Source organism: Notolepis coatsorum (genome assembly GCF_963971535.1).
Source record: "Notolepis coatsorum genome assembly, contig: SCAFFOLD_659, whole genome shotgun sequence".
Taxonomy (NCBI): Eukaryota; Metazoa; Chordata; class Actinopteri; order Aulopiformes; family Paralepididae; genus Notolepis; species Notolepis coatsorum.
The window spans coordinates 75,500-102,500 of record NW_028170402.1 but is presented as its reverse complement, the minus strand read 5'-3'; the positions used below and the strand labels follow the sequence as shown (position 1 = coordinate 102,500).

The 27,001-nt window shown below is 40.7% G+C and overlaps 1 protein-coding gene across 1 annotated transcript in view; it reads left to right on the top strand.

Annotated features, from left to right (window-relative positions):
• The window catches only part of LOC311248539 (synaptic vesicle glycoprotein 2B-like), a gene marked incomplete at both ends in the record, with an annotated part of 82,615 nt that overhangs the window by 5,409 nt on the left and 50,205 nt on the right, over positions 1-27,001 (top strand). The window contains one exon of the mRNA XM_084339404.1: positions 17,715-17,803. Coding sequence (XP_084195530.1) covers positions 17,715-17,803 — 89 coding nt within the window. The remainder of the gene's footprint in view (positions 1-17,714; positions 17,804-27,001) is intronic.

Sequence of the window (27,001 nt, the reverse complement as noted above, 5' to 3'; positions counted from 1 at the left end):
CACTACGGAGCTAGCCTTCCTCACCAGCTGGTTCAATTTGACTCCCACTACGGAGCTAGCCTTCCTCACCAGCTGGTTAAGTTTGACTCACTACAGAGCTAGCCTTCCTCACCAGCTGGTTCAGTTTGACTCCCACTACGGAGCTAGCCTTCCTCACCAGCAGGTTCAATTTGACTCCCACTACGGAGCTAGCCTTCCTCACCAGCTGGTTCAATTTGACTCCCACTACGGAGCTAGCCTTCCTCACCAGCTGGTTAAGTTTGACTCACTACAGAGCTAGCCTTCCTCACCAGCTGGTTCAGTTTGACTCCCACTACGGAGCTAGCCTTCCTCACCAGCAGGTTCAATTTGACTCCCACTACGGAGCTAGCCTTCCTCACCAGCTTGTTCAGTTTGACTCCCACTACGGAGCTAGCCTTCCTCACCAGCTGGTTCAGTTTGACTCCCACTACGGAGCTAGCCTTCCTCACCAGCTGGTTCAGTTTGACTCCCACTACGGAGCTAGCCTTCCTCACCAGCTGGTTCAGTTTGACTCACTACGGAGCTAGCCTTCCTCACCAGCTGGTTCAGTTTGGCTCCCACTACGGAGCTAGCCTTCCTCACCAGCTGGTTCAGTTTGACTCCCACTACGGAGCTAGCCTTCCTCACCAGCTGGTTCAATTTGACTCACTACAGAGCTAGTCTTCCTCACCAGCTGGTTCAGTTTGACTCCCACTACGGAGCTAGCCTTCCTCACCAGCTGGTTCAGTTTGACTCCCACTACGGAGCTAGCCTTCCTCACCAGCTGGTTCAGTTTGACTCACTACGGAGCTAGCCTTCCTCACCAGCTGGTTCAGTTTGGCTCCCACTACGGAGCTAGCCTTCCTCACCAGCTGGTTCAGTTTGACTCCCACTACGGAGCTAGCCTTCCTCACCAGCTGGTTCAATTTGACTCACTACAGAGCTAGTCTTCCTCACCAGCTGGTTCAGTTTGACTCCCACTACGGAGCTAGCCTTCCTCACCAGCTGGTTCAGTTTGGCTCCCACTACGGAGCTAGCCTTCCTCACCAGCTTGTTCAGTTTGACTCCCACTACGGAGCTAGTCTTCCTCACCAACTGGTTAAGTTTGACTCACTACAGAGCTAGTCTTCCTCACCAGCTGGTTCAGTTTGGCTCCCACTACGGAGCTAGTCTTCCTCACCAGCTGGTTCAGTTTGACTCCCACTACGGAGCTAGCCTTCCTCACCAGCTGGTTAAGTTTGACTCACTACAGAGCTAGTCTTCCTCACCAGCTGGTTCAGTTTGACTCCCACTACAGAGCTAGTCTTCCTCACCAGCTGGTTCAGTTTGACTCCCACTACGGAGCTAGTCTTCCTCACCAGCTGGTTCAGTTTGACTCCCACTACGGAGCTAGCCTTCCTCACCAGCTGGTTAAGTTTGACTCACTACAGAGCTAGTCTTCCTCACCAGCTGGTTCAGTTTGACTCCCACTACGGAGCTAGCCTTCCTCACCAGCTGGTTCAGTTTGTTAGTGTCTCTTGAGCTGATGTTACCTCCCCAGCATACCACAGTGAAGAAGTGGACACTGGCTACTACAGACTGTATGTGTCCGCATAAAGATGAACTTGACAACCGCTCAGAGATGAGACAATTATATTAATATAGATGGTAAATAAGACAGAGCCCAGCATTGATCCCTGCGGGACATCTTTTGTAACGAGTAGAAACTCCCGTGTAACGAGTAGAAACCCCTGTGTAACGAGTAGAAACCCCAGTGTAATGAGTAGAAACCCCCGTGTTCACACATTGAAGTCTCTCAGATAAGTAACTTTTGAACCAACTGCAAGCATTTGTATCAAAGCCAGCTGTACATAATCTTTGCAAATGAAGAGAGGTCAACTGGGTCGAATGCTTGCGACAGATCCACAGACCGGGCCGCACAGTGTTTTCTTTGATCTCATTTATAACTGAAGCAGTGGCTGAAAGTGTGCTATGCCTCTGTACAGTACATGGCTCGTGGCCAGCGCCATACCATTAACACACATGACAGTGGCATCACGGTACCAGACACAACGCCATGCTGCCATCGCCAGTATTATTTTAAATATATACCGACAGCAACTGGACCACCCAAACGGCACACAGAGCGCATTGTTTTCACCCGAGCCGACAAAGTTGAGTTTGAGTTCAATATTTGCAGCCAGCCACAGCTGCTTTACAGATTACTGCTGGTATATTAGAGCTCTGTACAGATTACTGCTGGTATGTTAGAGCTCTGTACAGATTACTGCTGGTATATTAGAGCTCTGTACAGATTACTGCTGGTATATTAGAGCTCTGTACAGATTACTGCTGTTATATTAGAGCTCTACAGATTACTGCTGGTATATTAGAGCTCTGTACAGATTACTGCTGGTATGTTAGAGCTATGTACAGATTACTGCTGGTATATTAGAGCTCTGTACAGATTACTGATGGTATGTTAGAGCTCTGTACAGATTACTGCTGGTATATTAGAGCTCTGTACAGATTACTGCTGGTATATTAGAGCTCTGTACAGATTACTGCTGTTATATTAGAGCTCTACAGATTACTGCTGGTATATTAGAGCTCTACAGATTACTGCTGGTATATTAGAGCTCTGTACAGATTACTGCTGGTATGTTAGAGCTCTGTACAGATTACTGCTGGTATATTAGAGCTCTGTACAGATTACTGCTGGTATGTTAGAGCTCTGTACAGATTACTGCTGGTATATTAGAGCTCTGTACAGATTACTGCTGGTATATTAGAGCTCTGTACAGATTACTGCTGGTATGTTAGAGCTCTGTACAGATTACTGCTGGTATGTTAGAGCTCTGTACAGATTACTGCTGGTATATTAGAGCTCTACTGATTACTGCTGGTATATTAGAGCTCTACAGATTACTGCTGGTATGTTAGAGCTCTATACAGATTACTGCTGGTATATTAGAGCTCTGTACAGATTACTGCTGGTATGTTAGAGCTCTGTACAGATTACTGCTGGTATGTTAGAGCTCTATACAGATTACTGCTGGTATATTAGAGCTCTGTACAGATTACTGCTGGTATATTAGAGCTCTACAGATTACTGCTGGTATGTTAGAGCTCTACAGATTACTGCTGGTATATTAGAGCTCTGTACAGATTACTGCGGGTATATTAGAGCTCTATACAGATTACTGCTGGTATATTAGAGCTCTACAGATTACTGCTGGTATGTTAGAGCTCTGTACAGATTACTGCTGGTATATTAGAGCTCTGTACAGATTACTGCTGGTATGTTAGAGCTCTGTACAGATTACTGCTGGTATATTAGAGCTCTATACAGATTACTGTTGGTATATTAGAGCTCTGTACAGATTATTGCTGGTATATTAGAGCTCTGTACAGATTACTGCTGGTATATTAGAGCTCTGTACAGATTACTGCTGGTATATTAGAGCTCTATACAGATTACTGCTGGTATATTAGAGCTCTGTACAGATTGCTGCTGGTATGTTAGAGCTCTGTAAGATTACTGCTGGTATGTTAGAGCTCTGTACTGATTACTGCTGGTATATTAGAGCTCTGTACAGATTACTGCTGGTATGTTAGAGCTCTGTACAGATTACTGCTGGTATATTAGAGCTCTGTACAGATTACTGCTGGTATATTAGAGCTCTGTACAGATTACTGCTGGTATATTAGAGCTCTGTACAGATTACTGCTGGTATGTTAGAGCTCTGTACAGATTACTGCTGGTATATTAGAGCTCTGTACAGATTACTGCTGGTATGTTAGAGCTCTGTACAGATTACTGCTGGTATATTAGAGCTATGTACAGATTACTGCTGGTATGTTAGAGCTCTGTACAGATTACTGCTGGTATATTAGAGCTCTACAGATTACTGCTGGTATATTAGAGCTCTACAGATTACTGCTGGTATGTTAGAGCTCTATACAGATTACTGCTGGTATATTAGAGCTCTGTACAGATTACTGCTGGTATGTTAGAGCTCTGTACAGATTACTGCTGGTATGTTAGAGCTCTGTACAGATTACTGCTGGTATGTTAGAGCTCTGTACAGATTACTGCTGGTATATTAGAGCTATGTACAGATTACTGCTGGTATGTTAGAGCTCTGTACAGATTACTGCTGGTATGTTAGAGCTCTGTACAGATTACTGCTGGTATATTAGAGCTCTGTACAGATTATTGCTGGTATGTTAGAGCTCTGTACAGATGACTGCTGGTATGTTTGAGCTCTGTACAGATTACTGCTGGTATATTAGAGCTCTGTACAGATTACTGCTGGTATGTTAGAGCTCTGTACAGATTACTGCTGGTATGTTAGAGCTCTGTACAGATTACTGCTGGTATATTAGAGCTCTGTACAGATTACTGCTGGTATGTTAGAGCTCTGTACAGATTACTGCTGGTATATTAGAGCTCTACAGATTACTGCTGGTATATTAGAGCTCTGTACAGATTACTGCTGGTATGTTAGAGCTCTGTACAGATTACTGCTGGTATATTAGAGCTCTGTACAGATTACTGCTGGTATATTAGAGCTCTGTACAGATTACTGCTGGTATATTAGAGCTCTACAGATTACTGCTGGTATGTTAGAGCTCTACAGATTACGGCTGGTATGTTAGAGCTCTGTACAGATTACTGCTGGTATATTAGAGCTCTATACAGATTACTGCTGGTATATTAGAGCTCTACATATTACTGCTGGTATGTTAGAGCTCTGTACAGATTACTTCTGGTATATTAGAGCTCTGTACAGATTACTGCTGGTATGTTAGAGCTCTGTACAGATTACTGCTGGTATATTAGAGCTCTATACAGATTACTGCTGGTATATTAGAGCTCTGTACAGATTACTGCTGGTATATTAGAGCTCTGTACAGATTACTGCTGGTATTTTAGAGCTCTGTACAGATTACTGCTGGTATATTAGAGCTCTGTACAGATTACTGCTGGTATATTAGAGCTCTGTACAGATTACTGCTGGTATCTCTGTACAGATTACTGCTGGTATGTTAGAGCTCTGTACAGATTACTGCTGGTATATTAGAGCTCTACAGATTACTGCTGGTATATTAGAGCTCTACAGATTACTGCTGGTATGTTAGAGCTCTATACAGATTACTGCTGGTATATTAGAGCTCTGTACAGATTACTGCTGGTATGTTAGAGCTCTGTACAGATTACTGCTGGTATGTTAGAGCTCTGTACAGATTACTGCTGGTATGTTAGAGCTCTGTACAGATTACTGCTGGTATATTAGAGCTCTGTACAGATTACTGCTGGTATGTTAGAGCTCTGTACAGATTACTGCTGGTATGTTAGAGCTCTGTACAGATTACTGCTGGTATATTAGAGCTCTGTACAGATTACTGCTGGTATGTTAGAGCTCTGTACAGATTACTGCTGGTATGTTAGAGCTCTGTACAGATTACTGCTGGTATATTAGAGCTCTGTACAGATTACTGCTGGTATGTTAGAGCTCTGTACAGATTACTGCTGGTATATTAGAGCTCTACAGATTACTGCTGGTATATTAGAGCTCTGTACAGATTACTGCTGGTATGTTAGAGCTCTGTACAGATTACTGCTGGTATATTAGAGCTCTGTACAGATTACTGCTGGTATATTAGAGCTCTGTACAGATTACTGCTGGTATATTAGAGCTCTACAGATTACTGCTGGTATGTTAGAGCTCTACAGATTACTGCTGGTATGTTAGAGCTCTGTACAGATTACTGCTGGTATGTTAGAGCTCTGTACAGATTACTGCTGGTATGTTAGAGCTCTGTACATATTACTGCTGGTATATTAGAGCTCTGTACAGATTACTGCTGGTATGTTAGAGCTCTGTACAGATTACTGCTGGTATATTAGAGCTCTGTACAGATTACTGCTGGTATATTAGAGCTCTGTACAGATTACTGCTGGTATATTAGAGCTCTGTACAGATTACTGCTGGTATGTTAGAGCTCTGTAAGATTACTGCTGGTATGTTAGAGCTCTGTACTGATTACTGCTGGTATATTAGAGCTCTGTACAGATTACTGCTGGTATGTTAGAGCTCTGTACAGATTACTGCTGGTATATTAGAGCTCTGTACAGATTACTGCTGGTATATTAGAGCTCTGTACAGATTACTGCTGGTATGTTAGAGCTCTGTACAGATTACTGCTGGTATGTTAGAGCTCTGTACAGATTACTGCTGGTATATTAGAGCTCTGTACAGATTACTGCTGGTATGTTAGAGCTCTGTACAGATTACTGCTGGTATGTTAGAGCTCTGTACAGATTACTGCTGGTATATTAGAGCTCTGTACAGATTACTGCTGGTATGTTAGAGCTCTGTACAGATTACTGCTGGTATATTAGAGCTCTACAGATTACTGCTGGTATATTAGAGCTCTGTACAGATTACTGCTGGTATATTAGAGTTCTGTACAGATTACTGCTGGTATGTTAGAGCTCTATACAGATTACTGCTGGTATGTTAGAGCTCTGTACAGATTACTGCTGGTATGTTAGAGCTCTGTACAGATTACTGCTGGTATATTAGAGCTCTGTACAGATTACTGCTGGTATATTAGAGCTCTGTACAGATTACTGCTGGTATATTAGAGCTCTGTACAGATTACTGCTGGTATATTAGAGCTCTGTACAGATTACTGCTGGTATATTAGAGCTCTGTACAGATTACTGCTGGTATATTAGAGCTCTGTACAGATTACTGCTGGTATGTTAGAGCTCTGTAAGATTACTGCTGGTATGTTAGAGCTCTGTACTGATTACTGCTGGTATATTAGAGCTCTGTACAGACTACTGCTGGTATGTTAGAGCTCTGTACAGATTACTGCTGGTATATTAGAGCTCTGTACAGATTACTGCTGGTATATTAGAGCTCTGTACAGATTACTGCTGGTATATTAGAGCTCTGTACAGATTACTGCTGGCATGTTAGAGCTCTGTACAGATTACTGCTGGTATGTTAGAGCTCTGTACAGATTACTGCTGGTATATTAGAGCTCTGTACAGATTACTGCTGGTATGTTAGAGCTCTGTACAGATTACTGCTGGTATGTTAGAGCTCTGTACAGATTACTGCTGGTATATTAGAGCTCTGTACAGATTACTGCTGGTATGTTAGAGCTCTGTACAGATTACTGCTGGTATGTTAGAGCTCTGTACAGATTACTGCTGGTATATTAGAGCTCTGTACAGATTACTGCTGGTATGTTAGAGCTCTGTACAGATTACTGCTGGTATATTAGAGCTCTACAGATTACTGCTGGTATATTAGAGCTCTGTACAGATTACTGCTGGTATGTTAGAGCTCTGTACAGATTACTGCTGGTATATTAGAGCTCTGTACAGATTACTGCTGGTATATTAGAGCTCTGTACAGATTACTGCTGGTATATTAGAGCTCTACAGATTACTGCTGGTATGTTAGAGCTCTACAGATTACTGCTGGTATGTTAGAGCTCTGTACAGATTACTGCTGGTATGTTAGAGCTCTGTACAGATTACTGCTGGTATGTTAGAGCTCTGTACATATTACTGCTGGTATATTAGAGCTCTGTACAGATTACTGCTGGTATGTTAGAGCTCTGTACAGATTACTGCTGGTATATTAGAGCTCTGTACAGATTACTGCTGGTATATTAGAGCTCTGTACAGATTACTGCTGGTATATTAGAGCTCTGTACAGATTACTGCTGGTATGTTAGAGCTCTGTAAGATTACTGCTGGTATGTTAGAGCTCTGTACTGATTACTGCTGGTATATTAGAGCTCTGTACAGATTACTGCTGGTATGTTAGAGCTCTGTACAGATTACTGCTGGTATATTAGAGCTCTGTACAGATTACTGCTGGTATATTAGAGCTCTGTACAGATTACTGCTGGTATGTTAGAGCTCTGTACAGATTACTGCTGGTATGTTAGAGCTCTGTACAGATTACTGCTGGTATATTAGAGCTCTGTACAGATTACTGCTGGTATGTTAGAGCTCTGTACAGATTACTGCTGGTATGTTAGAGCTCTGTACAGATTACTGCTGGTATATTAGAGCTCTGTACAGATTACTGCTGGTATGTTAGAGCTCTGTACAGATTACTGCTGGTATATTAGAGCTCTACAGATTACTGCTGGTATATTAGAGCTCTGTACAGATTACTGCTGGTATATTAGAGTTCTGTACAGATTACTGCTGGTATGTTAGAGCTCTATACAGATTACTGCTGGTATGTTAGAGCTCTGTACAGATTACTGCTGGTATGTTAGAGCTCTGTACAGATTACTGCTGGTATATTAGAGCTCTGTACAGATTACTGCTGGTATATTAGAGCTCTGTACAGATTACTGCTGGTATATTAGAGCTCTGTACAGATTACTGCTGGTATATTAGAGCTCTGTACAGATTACTGCTGGTATATTAGAGCTCTGTACAGATTACTGCTGGTATATTAGAGCTCTGTACAGATTACTGCTGGTATGTTAGAGCTCTGTAAGATTACTGCTGGTATGTTAGAGCTCTGTACTGATTACTGCTGGTATATTAGAGCTCTGTACAGACTACTGCTGGTATGTTAGAGCTCTGTACAGATTACTGCTGGTATATTAGAGCTCTGTACAGATTACTGCTGGTATATTAGAGCTCTGTACAGATTACTGCTGGTATATTAGAGCTCTGTACAGATTACTGCTGGCATGTTAGAGCTCTGTACAGATTACTGCTGGTATGTTAGAGCTCTGTACAGATTACTGCTGGTATATTAGAGCTCTGTACAGATTACTGCTGGTATGTTAGAGCTCTGTACAGATTACTGCTGGTATGTTAGAGCTCTGTACAGATTACTGCTGGTATATTAGAGCTCTGTACAGATTACTGCTGGTATGTTAGAGCTCTGTACAGATTACTGCTGGTATATTAGAGCTCTACAGATTACTGCTGGTATATTAGAGCTCTGTACAGATTACTGCTGGTATATTAGAGCTCTGTACAGATTACTGCTGGTATGTTAGAGCTCTATACAGATTACTGCTGGTATGTTAGAGCTCTGTACAGATTACTGCTGGTATGTTAGAGCTCTGTACAGATTACTGCTGGTATATTAGAGCTCTGTACAGATTACTGCTGGTATATTAGAGCTCTGTACAGATTACTGCTGGTATATTAGAGCTCTGTACAGATTACTGCTGGTATATTAGAGCTCTGTACAGATTACTGCTGGTATATTAGAGCTCTACAGATTACTGCTGGTATATTAGAGCTCTGTACAGATTACTGCTGGTATGTTAGAGCTCTGTACAGATTACTGCTGGTATATTAGAGCTCTGTACAGATTTCTGCTGGTATGTTAGAGCTCTGTACAGATTACTACTGGTATATTAGAGCTCTGTACAGATTACTGCTGGTATATTAGAGCTCTACAGATTACTGCTGGTATGTTAGAGCTCTACAGATTACTGCTGGTATGTTAGAGCTCTGTACAGATTACTGCTGGTATGTTAGAGCTCTGTACAGATTACTGCTGGTATGTTAGAGCTCTGTACAGATTACTGCTGGTATATTAGAGCTCTGTACAGATTACTGCTGGTATGTTAGAGCTCTGTACAGATTACTGCTGGTATATTAGAGCTCTGTACAGATTACTGCTGGTATATTAGAGCTCTGTACAGATGACTGCTGGTATATTAGAGCTCTGTACAGATTACTGCTGGTATGTTAGAGCTCTGTACAGATTACTGCTGGTATATTAGAGCTCTGTACAGATTACTGCTGGTATATTAGAGCTCTGTACAGATTACTGCTGGTATGTTAGAGCTCTGTACAGATTACTGCTGGTATGTTAGAGCTCTGTACAGATTACTGCTGGTATATTAGAGCTCTACTGATTACTGCTGGTATATTAGAGCTCTACAGATTACTGCTGGTATGTTAGAGCTCTATACAGATTACTGCTGGTATATTAGAGCTCTGTACAGATTACTGCTGGTATGTTAGAGCTCTGTACAGATTACTGCTGGTATGTTAGAGCTCTATACAGATTACTGCTGGTATATTAGAGCTCTGTACAGATTACTGCTGGTATGTTAGAGCTCTATACAGATTACTGCTGGTATATTAGAGCTCTGTACAGATTACTGCTGGTATGTTAGAGCTCTGTACAGATTACTGCTGGTATATTAGAGCTCTGTACAGATTACTGCTGGTATATTAGAGCTCTGTACAGATTACTGCTGGTATATTAGAGCTCTGTACAGATTACTGCTGGTATGTTAGAGCTCTGTACAGATTACTGCTGGTATGTTAGAGCTCTGTACAGATTACTGCTGGTATATTAGAGCTCTGTACAGATTACTGCTGGTATGTTAGAGCTCTGTACAGATTACTGCTGGTATGTTAGAGCTCTGTACAGATTACTGCTGGTATATTAGAGCTCTGTACAGATTACTGCTGGTATGTTAGAGCTCTGTACAGATTACTGCTGGTATATTAGAGCTCTACAGATTACTGCTGGTATATTAGAGCTCTGTACAGATTACTGCTGGTATATTAGAGCTCTGTACAGATTACTGCTGGTATGTTAGAGCTCTATACAGATTACTGCTGGTATGTTAGAGCTCTGTACAGATTACTGCTGGTATGTTAGAGCTCTGTACAGATTACTGCTGGTATATTAGAGCTCTGTACAGATTACTGCTGGTATATTAGAGCTCTGTACAGATTACTGCTGGTATATTAGAGCTCTGTACAGATTACTGCTGGTATGTTAGAGCTCTGTACAGATTACTGCTGGTATGTTAGAGCTCTGTACAGATTACTGCTGGTATATTAGAGCTCTGTACAGATTACTGCTGGTATGTTAGAGCTCTGTACAGATTACTGCTGGTATGTTAGAGCTCTGTACAGATTACTGCTGGTATATTAGAGCTCTGTACAGATTACTGCTGGTATGTTAGAGCTCTGTACAGATTACTGCTGGTATATTAGAGCTCTACAGATTACTGCTGGTATATTAGAGCTCTGTACAGATTACTGCTGGTATATTAGAGCTCTGTACAGATTACTGCTGGTATGTTAGAGCTCTATACAGATTACTGCTGGTATGTTAGAGCTCTGTACAGATTACTGCTGGTATGTTAGAGCTCTGTACAGATTACTGCTGGTATGTTAGAGCTCTGTACAGATTACTGCTGGTATGTTAGAGCTCTGTACAGATTACTGCTGGTATATTAGAGCTCTACTGATTACTGCTGGTATATTAGAGCTCTACAGATTACTGCTGGTATGTTAGAGCTCTATACAGATTATTGCTGGTATATTAGAGCTCTGTACAGATTACTGCTGGTATGTTAGAGCTCTGTACAGATTACTGCTGGTATGTTAGAGCTCTATACAGATTACTGCTGGTATATTAGAGCTCTGTACAGATTACTGCTGGTATATTAGAGCTCTACAGATTACTGCTGGTATGTTAGAGCTCTACAGATTACTGCTGGTATATTAGAGCTCTGTCCAGATTACTGCTGGTATATTAGAGCTCTATACAGATTACTGCTGGTATATTAGAGCTCTACAGATTACTGCTGGTATGTTAGAGCTCTGTACAGATTACTTCTGGTATATTAGAGCTCTGTACAGATTACTGCTGGTATGTTAGAGCTCTGTACAGATTACTGCTGGTATGTTAGAGCTCTGTACAGATTACTGCTGGTATATTAGAGCTCTGTACAGATTACTGCTGGTATATTAGAGCTCTGTACAGATTACTGCTGGTATGTTAGAGCTCTGTACAGATTACTGCTGGTATGTTAGAGCTCTGTACAGATTACTGCTGGTATATTAGAGCTCTGTACAGATTACTGCTGGTATGTTAGAGCTCTGTACAGATTACTGCTGGTATGTTAGAGCTCTGTACAGATTACTGCTGGTATATTAGAGCTCTGTACAGATTACTGCTGGTATGTTAGAGCTCTGTACAGATTACTGCTGGTATATTAGAGCTCTACAGATTACTGCTGGTATATTAGAGCTCTGTACAGATTACTGCTGGTATATTAGAGTTCTGTACAGATTACTGCTGGTATGTTAGAGCTCTATACAGATTACTGCTGGTATGTTAGAGCTCTGTACAGATTACTGCTGGTATGTTAGAGCTCTGTACAGATTACTGCTGGTATATTAGAGCTCTGTACAGATTACTGCTGGTATATTAGAGCTCTGTACAGATTACTGCTGGTATATTAGAGCTCTGTACAGATTACTGCTGGTATATTAGAGCTCTGTACAGATTACTGCTGGTATATTAGAGCTCTGTACAGATTACTGCTGGTATATTAGAGCTCTGTACAGATTACTGCTGGTATGTTAGAGCTCTGTAAGATTACTGCTGGTATGTTAGAGCTCTGTACTGATTACTGCTGGTATATTAGAGCTCTGTACAGACTACTGCTGGTATGTTAGAGCTCTGTACAGATTACTGCTGGTATATTAGAGCTCTGTACAGATTACTGCTGGTATATTAGAGCTCTGTACAGATTACTGCTGGTATATTAGAGCTCTGTACAGATTACTGCTGGCATGTTAGAGCTCTGTACAGATTACTGCTGGTATGTTAGAGCTCTGTACAGATTACTGCTGGTATATTAGAGCTCTGTACAGATTACTGCTGGTATGTTAGAGCTCTGTACAGATTACTGCTGGTATGTTAGAGCTCTGTACAGATTACTGCTGGTATATTAGAGCTCTGTACAGATTACTGCTGGTATGTTAGAGCTCTGTACAGATTACTGCTGGTATATTAGAGCTCTACAGATTACTGCTGGTATATTAGAGCTCTGTACAGATTACTGCTGGTATATTAGAGCTCTGTACAGATTACTGCTGGTATGTTAGAGCTCTATACAGATTACTGCTGGTATGTTAGAGCTCTGTACAGATTACTGCTGGTATGTTAGAGCTCTGTACAGATTACTGCTGGTATATTAGAGCTCTGTACAGATTACTGCTGGTATATTAGAGCTCTGTACAGATTACTGCTGGTATATTAGAGCTCTGTACAGATTACTGCTGGTATATTAGAGCTCTGTACAGATTACTGCTGGTATATTAGAGCTCTACAGATTACTGCTGGTATATTAGAGCTCTGTACAGATTACTGCTGGTATGTTAGAGCTCTGTACAGATTACTGCTGGTATATTAGAGCTCTGTACAGATTTCTGCTGGTATGTTAGAGCTCTGTACAGATTACTACTGGTATATTAGAGCTCTGTACAGATTACTGCTGGTATATTAGAGCTCTACAGATTACTGCTGGTATGTTAGAGCTCTACAGATTACTGCTGGTATGTTAGAGCTCTGTACAGATTACTGCTGGTATGTTAGAGCTCTGTACAGATTACTGCTGGTATGTTAGAGCTCTGTACAGATTACTGCTGGTATGTTAGAGCTCTGTACAGATTACTGCTGGTATGTTAGAGCTCTGTACAGATTACTGCTGGTATATTAGAGCTCTGTACAGATGACTGCTGGTATATTAGAGCTCTGTACAGATTACTGCTGGTATGTTAGAGCTCTGTACAGATTACTGCTGGTATATTAGAGCTCTGTACAGATTACTGCTGGTATATTAGAGCTCTGTACAGATTACTGCTGGTATGTTAGAGCTCTGTACAGATTACTGCTGGTATGTTAGAGCTCTGTACAGATTACTGCTGGTATATTAGAGCTCTACTGATTACTGCTGGTATATTAGAGCTCTACAGATTACTGCTGGTATGTTAGAGCTCTATACAGATTACTGCTGGTATATTAGAGCTCTGTACAGATTACTGCTGGTATGTTAGAGCTCTGTACAGATTACTGCTGGTATGTTAGAGCTCTATACAGATTACTGCTGGTATATTAGAGCTCTGTACAGATTACTGCTGGTATGTTAGAGCTCTATACAGATTACTGCTGGTATATTAGAGCTCTGTACAGATTACTGCTGGTATGTTAGAGCTCTGTACAGATTACTGCTGGTATATTAGAGCTCTGTACAGATTACTGCTGGTATATTAGAGCTCTGTACAGATTACTGCTGGTATATTAGAGCTCTGTACAGATTACTGCTGGTATGTTAGAGCTCTGTACAGATTACTGCTGGTATGTTAGAGCTCTGTACAGATTACTGCTGGTATATTAGAGCTCTGTACAGATTACTGCTGGTATGTTAGAGCTCTGTACAGATTACTGCTGGTATGTTAGAGCTCTGTACAGATTACTGCTGGTATATTAGAGCTCTGTACAGATTACTGCTGGTATGTTAGAGCTCTGTACAGATTACTGCTGGTATATTAGAGCTCTACAGATTACTGTTGGTATATTAGAGCTCTGTACAGATTACTGCTGGTATATTAGAGCTCTGTACAGATTACTGCTGGTATGTTAGAGCTCTATACAGATTACTGCTGGTATGTTAGAGCTCTGTACAGATTACTGCTGGTATGTTAGAGCTCTGTACAGATTACTGCTGGTATATTAGAGCTCTGTACAGATTACTGCTGGTATATTAGAGCTCTGTACAGATTACTGCTGGTATATTAGAGCTCTGTACAGATTACTGCTGGTATATTAGAGCTCTGTACAGATTACTGCTGGTATATTAGAGCTCTACAGATTACTGCTGGTATATTAGAGCTCTGTACAGATTACTGCTGGTATGTTAGAGCTCTGTACAGATTACTGCTGGTATATTAGAGCTCTGTACAGATTTCTGCTGGTATGTTAGAGCTCTGTACAGATTACTACTGGTATATTAGAGCTCTGTACAGATTACTGCTGGTATATTAGAGCTCTACAGATTACTGCTGGTATGTTAGAGCTCTACAGATTACTGCTGGTATGTTAGAGCTCTGTACAGATTACTGATGGTATGTTAGAGCTCTGTACAGATTACTGCTGGTATGTTAGAGCTCTGTACAGATTACTGCTGGTATATTAGAGCTCTGTACAGATTACTGCTGGTATGTTAGAGCTCTGTACAGATTACTGCTGGTATATTAGAGCTCTGTACAGATTACTGCTGGTATATTAGAGCTCTGTACAGATTACTGCTGGTATATTAGAGCTCTGTACAGATTACTGCTGGTATGTTCGAGCTCTGTACAGATTACTGCTGGTATATTAGAGCTCTGTACAGATTACTGCTGGTATATTAGAGCTCTGTACAGATTACTGCTGGTATGTTAGAGCTCTGTACAGATTACTGCTGGTATGTTAGAGCTCTGTACAGATTACTGCTGGTATATTAGAGCTCTACTGATTACTGCTGGTATATTAGAGCTCTACAGATTACTGCTGGTATGTTAGAGCTCTATACAGATTACTGCTGGTATATTAGAGCTCTGTACAGATTACTGCTGGTATGTTAGAGCTCTGTACAGATTACTGCTGGTATGTTAGAGCTCTATACAGATCACTGCTGGTATATTAGAGCTCTGTACAGATTACTGCTGGTATATTAGAGCTCTACAGATTACTGCTGGTATGTTAGAGCTCTACAGATTACTGCTGGTATATTAGAGCTCTGTCCAGATTACTGCTGGTATATTAGAGCTCTATACAGATTACTGCTGGTATATTAGAGCTCTACAGATTACTGCTGGTATGTTAGAGCTCTGTACAGATTACTTCTGGTATATTAGAGCTCTGTACAGATTACTGCTGGTATGTTAGAGCTCTGTACAGATTACTGCTGGTATATTAGAGCTCTATACAGATTACTGCTGGTATATTAGAGCTCTGTACAGATTACTGCTGGTATATTAGAGCTCTGTACAGATTACTGCTGGTATATTAGAGCTCTGTACAGATTACTGCTGGTATATTAGAGCTCTGTACAGATTACTGCTGGTATATTAGAGCTCTATACATATTACTGCTGGTATATTAGAGCTCTGTACAGATTACTGCTGGTATATTAGAGCGCTGTACAGATTACTGCTGGTATATTAGAGCTCTGTACAGATTACTGCTGGTATATTAGAGCTCTGTACAGATTACTGCTGGTATGTTAGAGCTCTATACAGATTACTGCTGGTATATTAGAGCTCTGTACAGATTACTGCTGGTATATTAGAGCTCTATACAGATTACTGCTGGTATATTAGAGCTCTGTACAGATTACTGCTGGTATATTAGAGCTCTGTACAGATTACTGCTGGTATGTTAGAGCTCTGTACAGATTACTGCTGGTATATTAGAGCTCTGTACAGATTACTGCTGGTATGTTAGAGCTCTGTACTGCTACAGTCCATGGTACAATCTTAGTTTGTCTATAAAGCTTGACATGATCTTGCCCCACTTTATATCTCTGAGCTTCACTTTATATCTCCAAGCTTCACTTTATATTTCTGAGCTTCACTTTATATCTCTGAGCTTCACTTTATATCTCTGAGCTTCACTTTATATCTTGAGCTTCACTTTATATCTCTGAGCTTCACTTTATATCTCTGAGCTTCACTTTATATCTCCGAGCTTTGCTTTATATCTCTGAGCTTCACTTTATATCTCTGAGCTTCACTTTATATCTCTGAGCATCACTTTATATCTCTGAGCTTCACTTTATATCTCTGAGCTTCACTTTATATCTCTGAGCTTCACTTTATATCTCTGAGCTTCACTTTATATCTCTGAGCTTCACTTTATATCTCTGAGCTTCACTTTATATCTCTGAGCTTCACTTTATATCTCCAAGCTTCACTTTATATTTCTGAGCTTCACTTTATATCTCTGAGCTTCACTTTATATCTCTGAGCTTCACTTTATATCTCCGAGCTTTGCTTTATATCTCAGAGCTTCACTTTATATCTCTGAGCTTCACTTTATATCTCCAAGCTTTGCTTTATATCTCAGAGCTTCACTTTATATCTCTGAGCTTCACTTTATATCTCTGAGCTTCACTTTATATCTCTGAGCTTCTCCACCAGAACATCTCAGTCAGGTCCCTCAGGTTATCTGGCCAGGGGCGTTGAGAGACCACGGACAGAAGACAGTAAGAAGCTGATCCATGGCCTCGGTGGTGCAAGAAGAATCTCCTTCACCAAAATATTCTGTTTCCTATCTTGACTTTTTTGGCACAAACTGTTTAAAGTGCTTCATAAATCAAATTAACTTGGCTCCCCTCGCTCTCTCTCTCTCTCTCTCTCCCTCTCTCCTACTATATATATATCTCTCTCTGTCCTACTATCTCTCTATCTCTCTCTCTATCTCTCTCTCTCCTACTATATCTATCTATCTCTGTCCTACTATCCCTATTTCTCTCTCCCCCTCTCTCCTACTATATCTATCTATCTCTGCCCTACTATCTCTCTTTCTCTCTCTATCTATCTCTCTGTCCTACTCTCTCTCTTTCTCTGTCTCTCTGTCTCTCTCGCTCTCTCTCTCTCCCTCTGTCCTACTCTCTCTCTCTTTCTCTCTGTCTCTCTATCTCTCTCTCCCCCTCTCTCCTACTATATCTATCTATCTCTGCCCTACTATCTCTCTTTCTCTCTCTATCTATCTCTCTGTCCTACTCTCTCTCTTTCTCTGTCTCTCTGTCTCTCTCGCTCTCTCTCTCTCTCTCTCTCCATCTGTCCTACTCTCTCTCTCTCTGTCTCTCTGTCTCTCTGTCTCTCTCTCTCCCTCTCTCTCCCCCTCCCCTCTCTCTAGGTGTTCCACAGAGAGAGAGTGGAGAAGTTCCATTTTAACTTCTCTCTGGAGAACCAGATACATAAAGAAGGGGAGTACATCAATGACAAGTAGGTCTGACAAGTTTCTCCCTCTGGCCAGGAGTCTGAATGATAAAACACTATTGTACGACTTAAAAAAGGTGTTAAATAATAATATTTGTCGAAAAATATGAAGGTGAAATTAATTGATTTGGTCAAAGTGAAAACAAAGACAAATTAAATGTTTGTTTGACACATACATGTAGACATTAATATCTCTCTAAGACACACATACATGTAGACATTAATATCTCTCTCTGAGACACACATACATGTAGACATTAATATCTCTCTCTGAGACACACATACATGTAGATATTAATATCTCTCTCTGAGACACACATGCATGTAGACATTAATATCTCTCTGAGACACACATACATGTAGACATTAATATCTCTCTCTCTGAGACACATATACATGTAGATATTAATATCTCTCTCTGAGACACACATACATGTAGACATTAATATCTCTCTGAGACACACATACATGTAGACATTAATATCTCTGAGACACACATACATGTAGACATTAATATCTCTCTCTGAGACACACATACATGTAGACATTAATATCTCTCTCTAAGACACACATACATGTAGACATTAATATCTCTCTCTGAGACACACATACATGTAGACATTAATATCTCTCTCTGAGACACACATACATGTAGACATTAATATCTCTCTCTGAGACACACATACATGTAGACATTAATATCTCTCTCTGAGACACACATACATGTAGACATTAATATCTCTCTCTGAGACACACATACATGTAGACATTACTATCTCTCTGAGACACACATACATGTAGACATTAATATCTCTCTGAGACACACATACATGTAGACATTAATATCTCTCTCTGAGAGACACATAAATGTAGACATTAATATCTCTGAGACACACATACATGTAGACATTAATATCTCTCTGAGACACACATACATGTAGACATTGATATCTCTCTGAGACACACATACATGTAGACATTAATATCTCTGAGACACACATACATGTAGACATTAATATCTCTCTCTGAGACACACATACATGTAGATATTAATATCTCTCTGAGACACATACATGTAGACATTAATATCTCTCTCTGAGACACACATACATGTATACATTAATATCTCTCTCTGAGACACATACATGTTGACATTAATATCTCTCAGAGACACACATACATGTAGACATTAATATCTCTCTCTGAGACACACATACATGTAGACATTAATATATATCTCTGAGACACACATACATGTAGACATTAATATCTCTCTCTGAGACACATATACATGTAGATATTAATATCTCTCTCTGAGACACACATACATGTAGACATTAATATCTCTCTGAGACACACATACATGTAGACATTAATATCTCTCTCTCTGAGACACATATACATGTAGATATTAATATCTCTCTCTGAGACACACATACATGTAGACATTAATATCTCTCTGAGACACACATACATGTAGACATTAATATCTCTCTCTCTGAGACACATATACATGTAGATATTAATATCTCTCTCTGAGACACACATACATGTAGACATTAATTAAGATTTTTAATTGGGACAGAGCACACGGTCATCCCTGGTCAAGAGAGATGTCTATGATTTTTTCTTCCACTGACTTGAGTATGATTTTTATGAACAATTTGCAGTGTAAGGTTCACATAATTAAAACAAAATTATCAACAATCCATCAGGATAAGTGGAAGGTGGAGATTTTGAAAAAACCTAAACTTAGAAAATATATTGCAATTAAAAATGTGTATTTTACTGAACCTTATGTAATGTTAAACTTAAAGAGAAGACGGAGGTCTCTGTGTGCCCAGTTGAGGTCTGGCACCCTGCCATTGGCTGTGGAAGTGGGTAGATTCCAGGGTAAACCTGAGGAGGAGCGGTTGTGTGTTCTGTGTGATCTGGGAGTGGTGGAGGATGAATATCATTTTGTTTTTTATTGCCCTTTGTACACCACTTTGAGGAGGGCTTTATTTGAAAAAATTCAAATTGTAAACCCAGATTTGTTTTGGCAGTCTGAGAGCTGTATGTTGAGTTGTTTTTTTGTGGAGGACATCTTCGGTTTTGCAGGATTTTTGGAGAAGGCATGGCACCTGAGACAAAACACACTGTATCCTATATAATTGTATTTGAATTCACCTTGCTTTTCTGTTTATTTACATTGAGTACAGCTTGTGTTATATTACGTTTTATTGTATTTTTTTTGTATTTTTTTGTATGGCCATCTTGGTCTATGTCATTTGTTAAGAAATTGGTAAAGTATATTATTATATACGTATTGTTATGTGTCTTGTAAGCCCATATGGGCTGGGCATACATCTGTATGTAAGACACGAAAATAAAAAATATCAAATCAAATCAAAAATACATGTAGACATTAATATCTCTGGGACACACATACATGTAGACATTAATATCTCTGAGACACACATACATGTAGACATTAATATCTCTCTCTGAGACACATACATGTAGACATTAATATCTCTCTGAGACACACATACATGTAGACATTAATATCTCTCTGAGACACACATACATGTAGACATTAATATCTCTCTCTGAGACACACATACATGTAGACATTAATATCTCTGGGACACACATACATGTAGACATTAATATCTCTCTCTGAGACACATACATGTAGACATTAATATCTCTCTGAGACACACATACATGTAGACATTAATATCTCTCTGAGACACACATACATGTAGACATTAATATCTCTCTCTGAGACACACATACATGTAGATATTAATATCTCTCTCTGAGACACACAGACATGTAGACATTAATATCTCTCTGAGACACACATACATGTAGACATTAATATCTCTGGGACACACATACATGTAGACATTAATATCTCTCTCTGAGACACACATACATGTAGACATTAATATCTCTGAGACACACATACATGTAGACATTAATATCTCTCTCCGGGACACATATACATGTAGACATTAATATCTCTCTCTGAGACCCACATACATGTAGACATTAATATCTCTCTCTGAGACACACATACATGTAGACATTAATATCTCCCTCTGAGACACACATACATGTAGACATTAATATCTCTCTCTGAGACACACATACATGTAGACATTAATATCTCTCTGAGACACACACATATATGTAGACATTAATATATCTGAGACACACATACATGTAGACATTAATATCTATCTCTGAGACACACATATATGTAGACATTAATATATCTGAGACACACATACATGTAGACATTAATATCTCTCTCTGAGACACACATACATGTAGACATTAATATCTCTCTCTGAGACACACATACATGTAGACATTAATATCTCTCTGAGACACACATACATGTAGACATTAATATCTCTCTGAGACACACATACATGTAGACATTAATATCTCTGAGACACACATACATGTAGACATTAATATCTCTCTCTGAGACACATACATGTTGACATTAATATCTCTGAGACACACATACATGTAGACATTAATATCTCTCTCTGAGACACACATACATGTAGACATTAATATCTCTCTGAGACACACATACATGCAGACATTAATATCTCTCTCTGAGACACACATACATGTAGACAGTAATATCTCTCTGAGACACACATACATGTAGACATTAATATCTCTCTCTGAGACACACATACATGTAGACATTAATATCTCTGAGACACACATACATGTAGACATTAATATCTCTCTCTGAGACACACATACATGTAGACATTAATATCTCTATGAGACACACATACATGTAGACATTAATATCTCTGAGACACACATACATATAGACATTAATATCTATCTGAGACACACATACATGTAGGCATTAATTAATATCTCTCTCTGAGACACACATACATGTAGACATTAATATCTCTCTCTGAGACACACATATATGTAGACATTAATATCTCTCTCTGAGACACATACATGTAGACATTAATATCTCTCTGAGACACACATACATGTAGACATTAATATCTCTCTGAGACACACATAGATGTAGACATTAATATCTCTCTCTGAGACACACATACATGTAGACATTAATATCTCTCTGAGACACAAATACATGTAGACATTAATATCTCTCTGAGACACACATACATGTAGACATTAATATCTCTGAGACACACATACATGTAGACATTAATATCTCTCTCTGAGACACACATACATGTAGACATTAATATCTCTCTGAGACACACATACATGTAGACATTAATATCTCTCTCAGAGACACACATACATGTAGACATTAATATCTCTCTCTCTGAGACACATATACATGTAGATATTAATATCTCTCTCTGAGACACACATACATGTAGACATTAATATCTCTCTGAGACACACATACATGTAGACATTAATATATCTCTCTCTGAGACACATATACATGTAGATTTTAATATCTCTCTCTGAGACACACATACATGTAGACATTAATATCTCTCTGAGACACACATACATATAGACATTAATATCTCTATCTGAGACACACATACATGTAGACATTAATATCTCTCTGAGACACACATACATGTAGACATTAATATCTCTATCTGAGACACACATACATGTAGACATTAATATCTCTCTCTGAGACACACATACATGTAGACATTAATATCTCTATGAGACACACATACATGTAGACATTAATATCTCTGAGACACACATACATATAGACATTAATATCTATCTGAGACACACATACATGTAGGCATTAATTAATATCTCTCTCTGAGACACACATACATGTAGACATTAATATCTCTCTCTGAGACACACATATATGTAGACATTAATATCTCTCTCTGAGACACATACATGTAGACATTAATATCTCTCTGAGACACACATACATGTAGACATTAATATCTCTCTGAGACACACATAGATGTAGACATTAATATCTCTCTCTGAGACACACATACATGTAGACATTAATATCTCTCTGAGACACACATACATGTAGACATTAATATCTCTCTGAGACACACATACATGTAGACATTAATATCTCTGAGACACACATACATGTAGACATTAATATCTCTCTCTGAGACACACATACATGTAGACATTAATATCTCTCTGAGACACACATACATGTAGACATTAATATCTCTCTCAGAGACACACATACATGTAGACATTAATATCTCTCTGAGACACACATACATGTAGACATTAATATCTCTCTGAGACACACATACATGTAGACATTAATATCTCTCTGAGACACACATACATGTAGACATTAATATCTCTCTCTGAGACACACATACATGTAGACATTAATATCTCTGAGACACACATACATGTAGACATTAATATCTCTCTCTGAGACACACATACATGTAGACATTAATATCTCTCTCTGAGACACACATACATGTAGACAAATAATCTCTCTCTCTGAGACACATACATGTAGACATTAATATCTCTCTGAGACACACATACATGTAGACATTAATATCTCTCTCAGAGACACACATACATGTAGACATTAATATCTCTCTCTGAGACACACATACATGTAGACATTAATATCTCCCTCTCAGACACATACATGTAGACATTAATACCTCTCTGAGACACACATACATGTAGACATTAATATCTCTCTCTGAGACACACATACATGTAGACATTAATATCTCTCTGAGACACACATACATGTAGACATTAATATCTCTCTCAGAGACACACATACATGTAGACATTAATATCTCTCTGAGACACACATACATGTAGACATTAATATCTCTCTCTGAGACACACATACATGTAGACATTAATATCTCTCTCTGAGACACACATACATGTAGACATTAATATCTCTCTCTGAGACACACATACATGTAGACATTAATATCTCTCTGAGACACACATACATGTAGACATTAATATCTCTCTCTGAGACACACATACATGTAGACATTAATATATCTCTCTGAGACACACATACATGTAGACATTAATATCTCTCTCTCTGAGACACATATACATGTAGATATGAATATCTCTCTCTGAGACACACATACATGTAGACATTAATATCTCTCTGAGACACACATACATGTAGACATTAATATATCTCTCTCTGAGACACATATACATGTAGATTTTAATATCTCTCTCTGAGACACACATACATGTAGACATTAATATCTCTCTGAGACACACATACATATAGACATTAATATCTCTATCTGAGACACACATACATGTAGACATTAATATCTCTCTGAGACACACATACATGTAGACATTAATATCTCTATCTGAGACACACATACATGTAGACATTAATATCTCTCTCTGAGACACACATACATGTAGACATTAATATCTCTCTCTGAGACACACATACATGTAGACATTAATATCTCTCTGAGACACATACATGTAGACATTAATATCTCTCTGAGACACATACATGTAGACATTAATATCTCTCTGAGACTCACATACATGTAGACATTAATATCTCTCTCTGAGACACACATACATGTAGACATTAATATCTCTCTCTGAGACACACATACATGTAGACATTAATATCTCTCTCTGAGACACACATACATGTAGACATTAATATCTCTCTGAGACACATACATGTAGACATTAATATCTCTCTCTGAGACACATACATGTAGACATTAATATCTCTCTGAGACACACATACATGTAGACATTAATATCTCTGAGACACACATACATGTAGACATTAATATCTCTGAGACACACATACATGTAGACATTAATATATCTCTCTGAGACACACATACATGTAGACATTAATATCTCTGAGACACACATACATGTAGACATTAATATCTCTCTCTGAGACACACATACATGTAGACATTAATATCTCTCTCTGAGACACACAGACATGTAGACATTAATATCTCTCTGAGACACACATACATGTATACATTAATATCTCTCTGAGACACATACATGTAGACATTAATATCTCTGAGACACACATACATGTATGTAACGCTTGGTGTGCTATTGAAGAAGAGAGCACAGTTAGCAGACAAGGGAGAATGAACGTAGGCAGAAACGAGGAGCGATGCTTGAAGAAGGGTGTTTACTTCTTATCCAAACGTAAATACAAAACAACACTACTAATAACACAATGACGGAAAACAAGAAAACGACAGAAGTATACAGGACTCACTAGACATCAACGGGGAAGGCAGGCACGACACAGGGAACACACAGGATACTGGAGGAAATGTCGCCACAAGGAATTGAGGAAAGACAGACACCTATATACCCACACTAATTGATAATCAACAACACCTGGCCAACACAGAATCACAACATACACAATGACAGTAAAGCAATGACAAACTAAACAACAACTAGACACTACTGCAATGACACACTAAACACAACTAGACACTAAGGCAATAACACACAACAACTCAACAGGGGTGTAACATCAAACACAGACAGGGATGGCCCAGCATAACATAATATTACAAATCATATCAACAATGTGCAACCAACACAAAATGGCCGACCGCACCATCGGGCTTAGGTCAGCAGAGGGAGCAATGTCAGGAGGAGAGCACTGTCCAATGTTATTCTCCTGCCGGTCAGCAGGACCGGCCCTTGGGTCGTAACAGTACCCCCCTCTCAACGGGGGGCTTCCAGACCCCCGAGAACAACATCTGCACCCAGGCGAGGGAGGAAGCCGGAACCCCGGAGGGGGCCCAAGGAGAGGACCTGGAGACCAGGAGCCGGGAGACAGAGCGAAAACCCCAGGAGGGGCATAGCAGCCAGGGGGGCTGAAAACGGGCGCAGACGCCCGGAGAGGGGTGGAGGGGAAGGGAAGAGAGGCCCGGAGAGGGGGGGTGGGGAAGGGAGCAGCGGGCCGACGAGGGGGGGTGGGGACGGGCACCGAGACCCGGGGAGGGGGGCTGGACCTGGGAACAGAGGCCCGATGAGGGGGGGTAGGAACAGGTGCTGAAGCCCGGGAAGGGGAGCTGGACCCCGGAGCAGGATCCCGGACGAGAACCCCTCCAGCCGCCCGACTAGGAACCGGTTCAGGGGAGCCGGAACGGAGGGGCGGCGGCGGCGACCCCCGGAGCAGGATCCAGCGTAGACCACGGCGAAGACCACGGCAAGGACCAGGACGCCGGTCACGGCGTGGGGGTGGACCAGACGGGAAGCCAGGACCAGTCGAGGAGCCGGAGCCCAGCGTTGCAACCGGACCAGTTGTAGAGGCTGGGCTGGGCGTGGAGACCAGTCCGGTCTCGGCGGCGATGCGTGGCGTAGAGGCTGGGCTGGTCGTGGAAGCCGGAGGGGGAGTGATGACAGCCGGGGCTACACCGAGCGGAACCAGGCTGGCAGCGACGGCCGGGTCAGCTGTGGAGGCCTCATCTGCTGCACCAGCCATGCAAGCTGTAGGGTCTGTGTCAGCTGGGAGAGTCTGGCTAGCTACAGAGGCTAAGCTAACAGTAGGGCCTGGGTTAGCTGTGGAGGCCTCATCTGCTGCACTAGCCACGCAAGCTGTAGGAGTGACGCTAACGGGCGGAGCTACGCTAGCTGGGGATGCACGGTTAGCTACCAGAGAGATGCTAACGGGCGGAGCTGCGTTAGCTGGGGATGCACGGTTAGCTACCGGAGAGATGCTAACGGGCGGAGCTGCGTTAGCTGGGGACGCACGGTTAGCTACAGGCTCTAGGCTGACCGTGAGTTGAATGCTAGTCGGCTGGCTAGCTGCGGGGGAAAAGCTAGCAAGCGGGACCAGACTGGTGGGTAGGGTACTAGGGATCGGCATAAACCCTTCCATGAGGGCGGAGACGTGGTCGGCCATAACCCGCATCGCAGGCGCCTGTGTCAGGCTCTCTCTTGCAACCCTGTCGATCGTCTGGAGCCAGAACACCCACTTGGCAGGCGTGTACTGCTCCAGATTACCGTCCATCAAGTTTTGAAGGATAACAAAAGTATCTACCACCTTGCCTGCTGTGCGTTTGATTGGTGGCGACATTCTGTAACGCTTGGTGTGCTATTGAAGAAGAGAGCACAGTTAGCAGACAAGGGAGAATGAACGTAGGCAGAAACGAGGAGCGATGCTTGAAGAAGGGTGTTTACTTCTTATCCAAA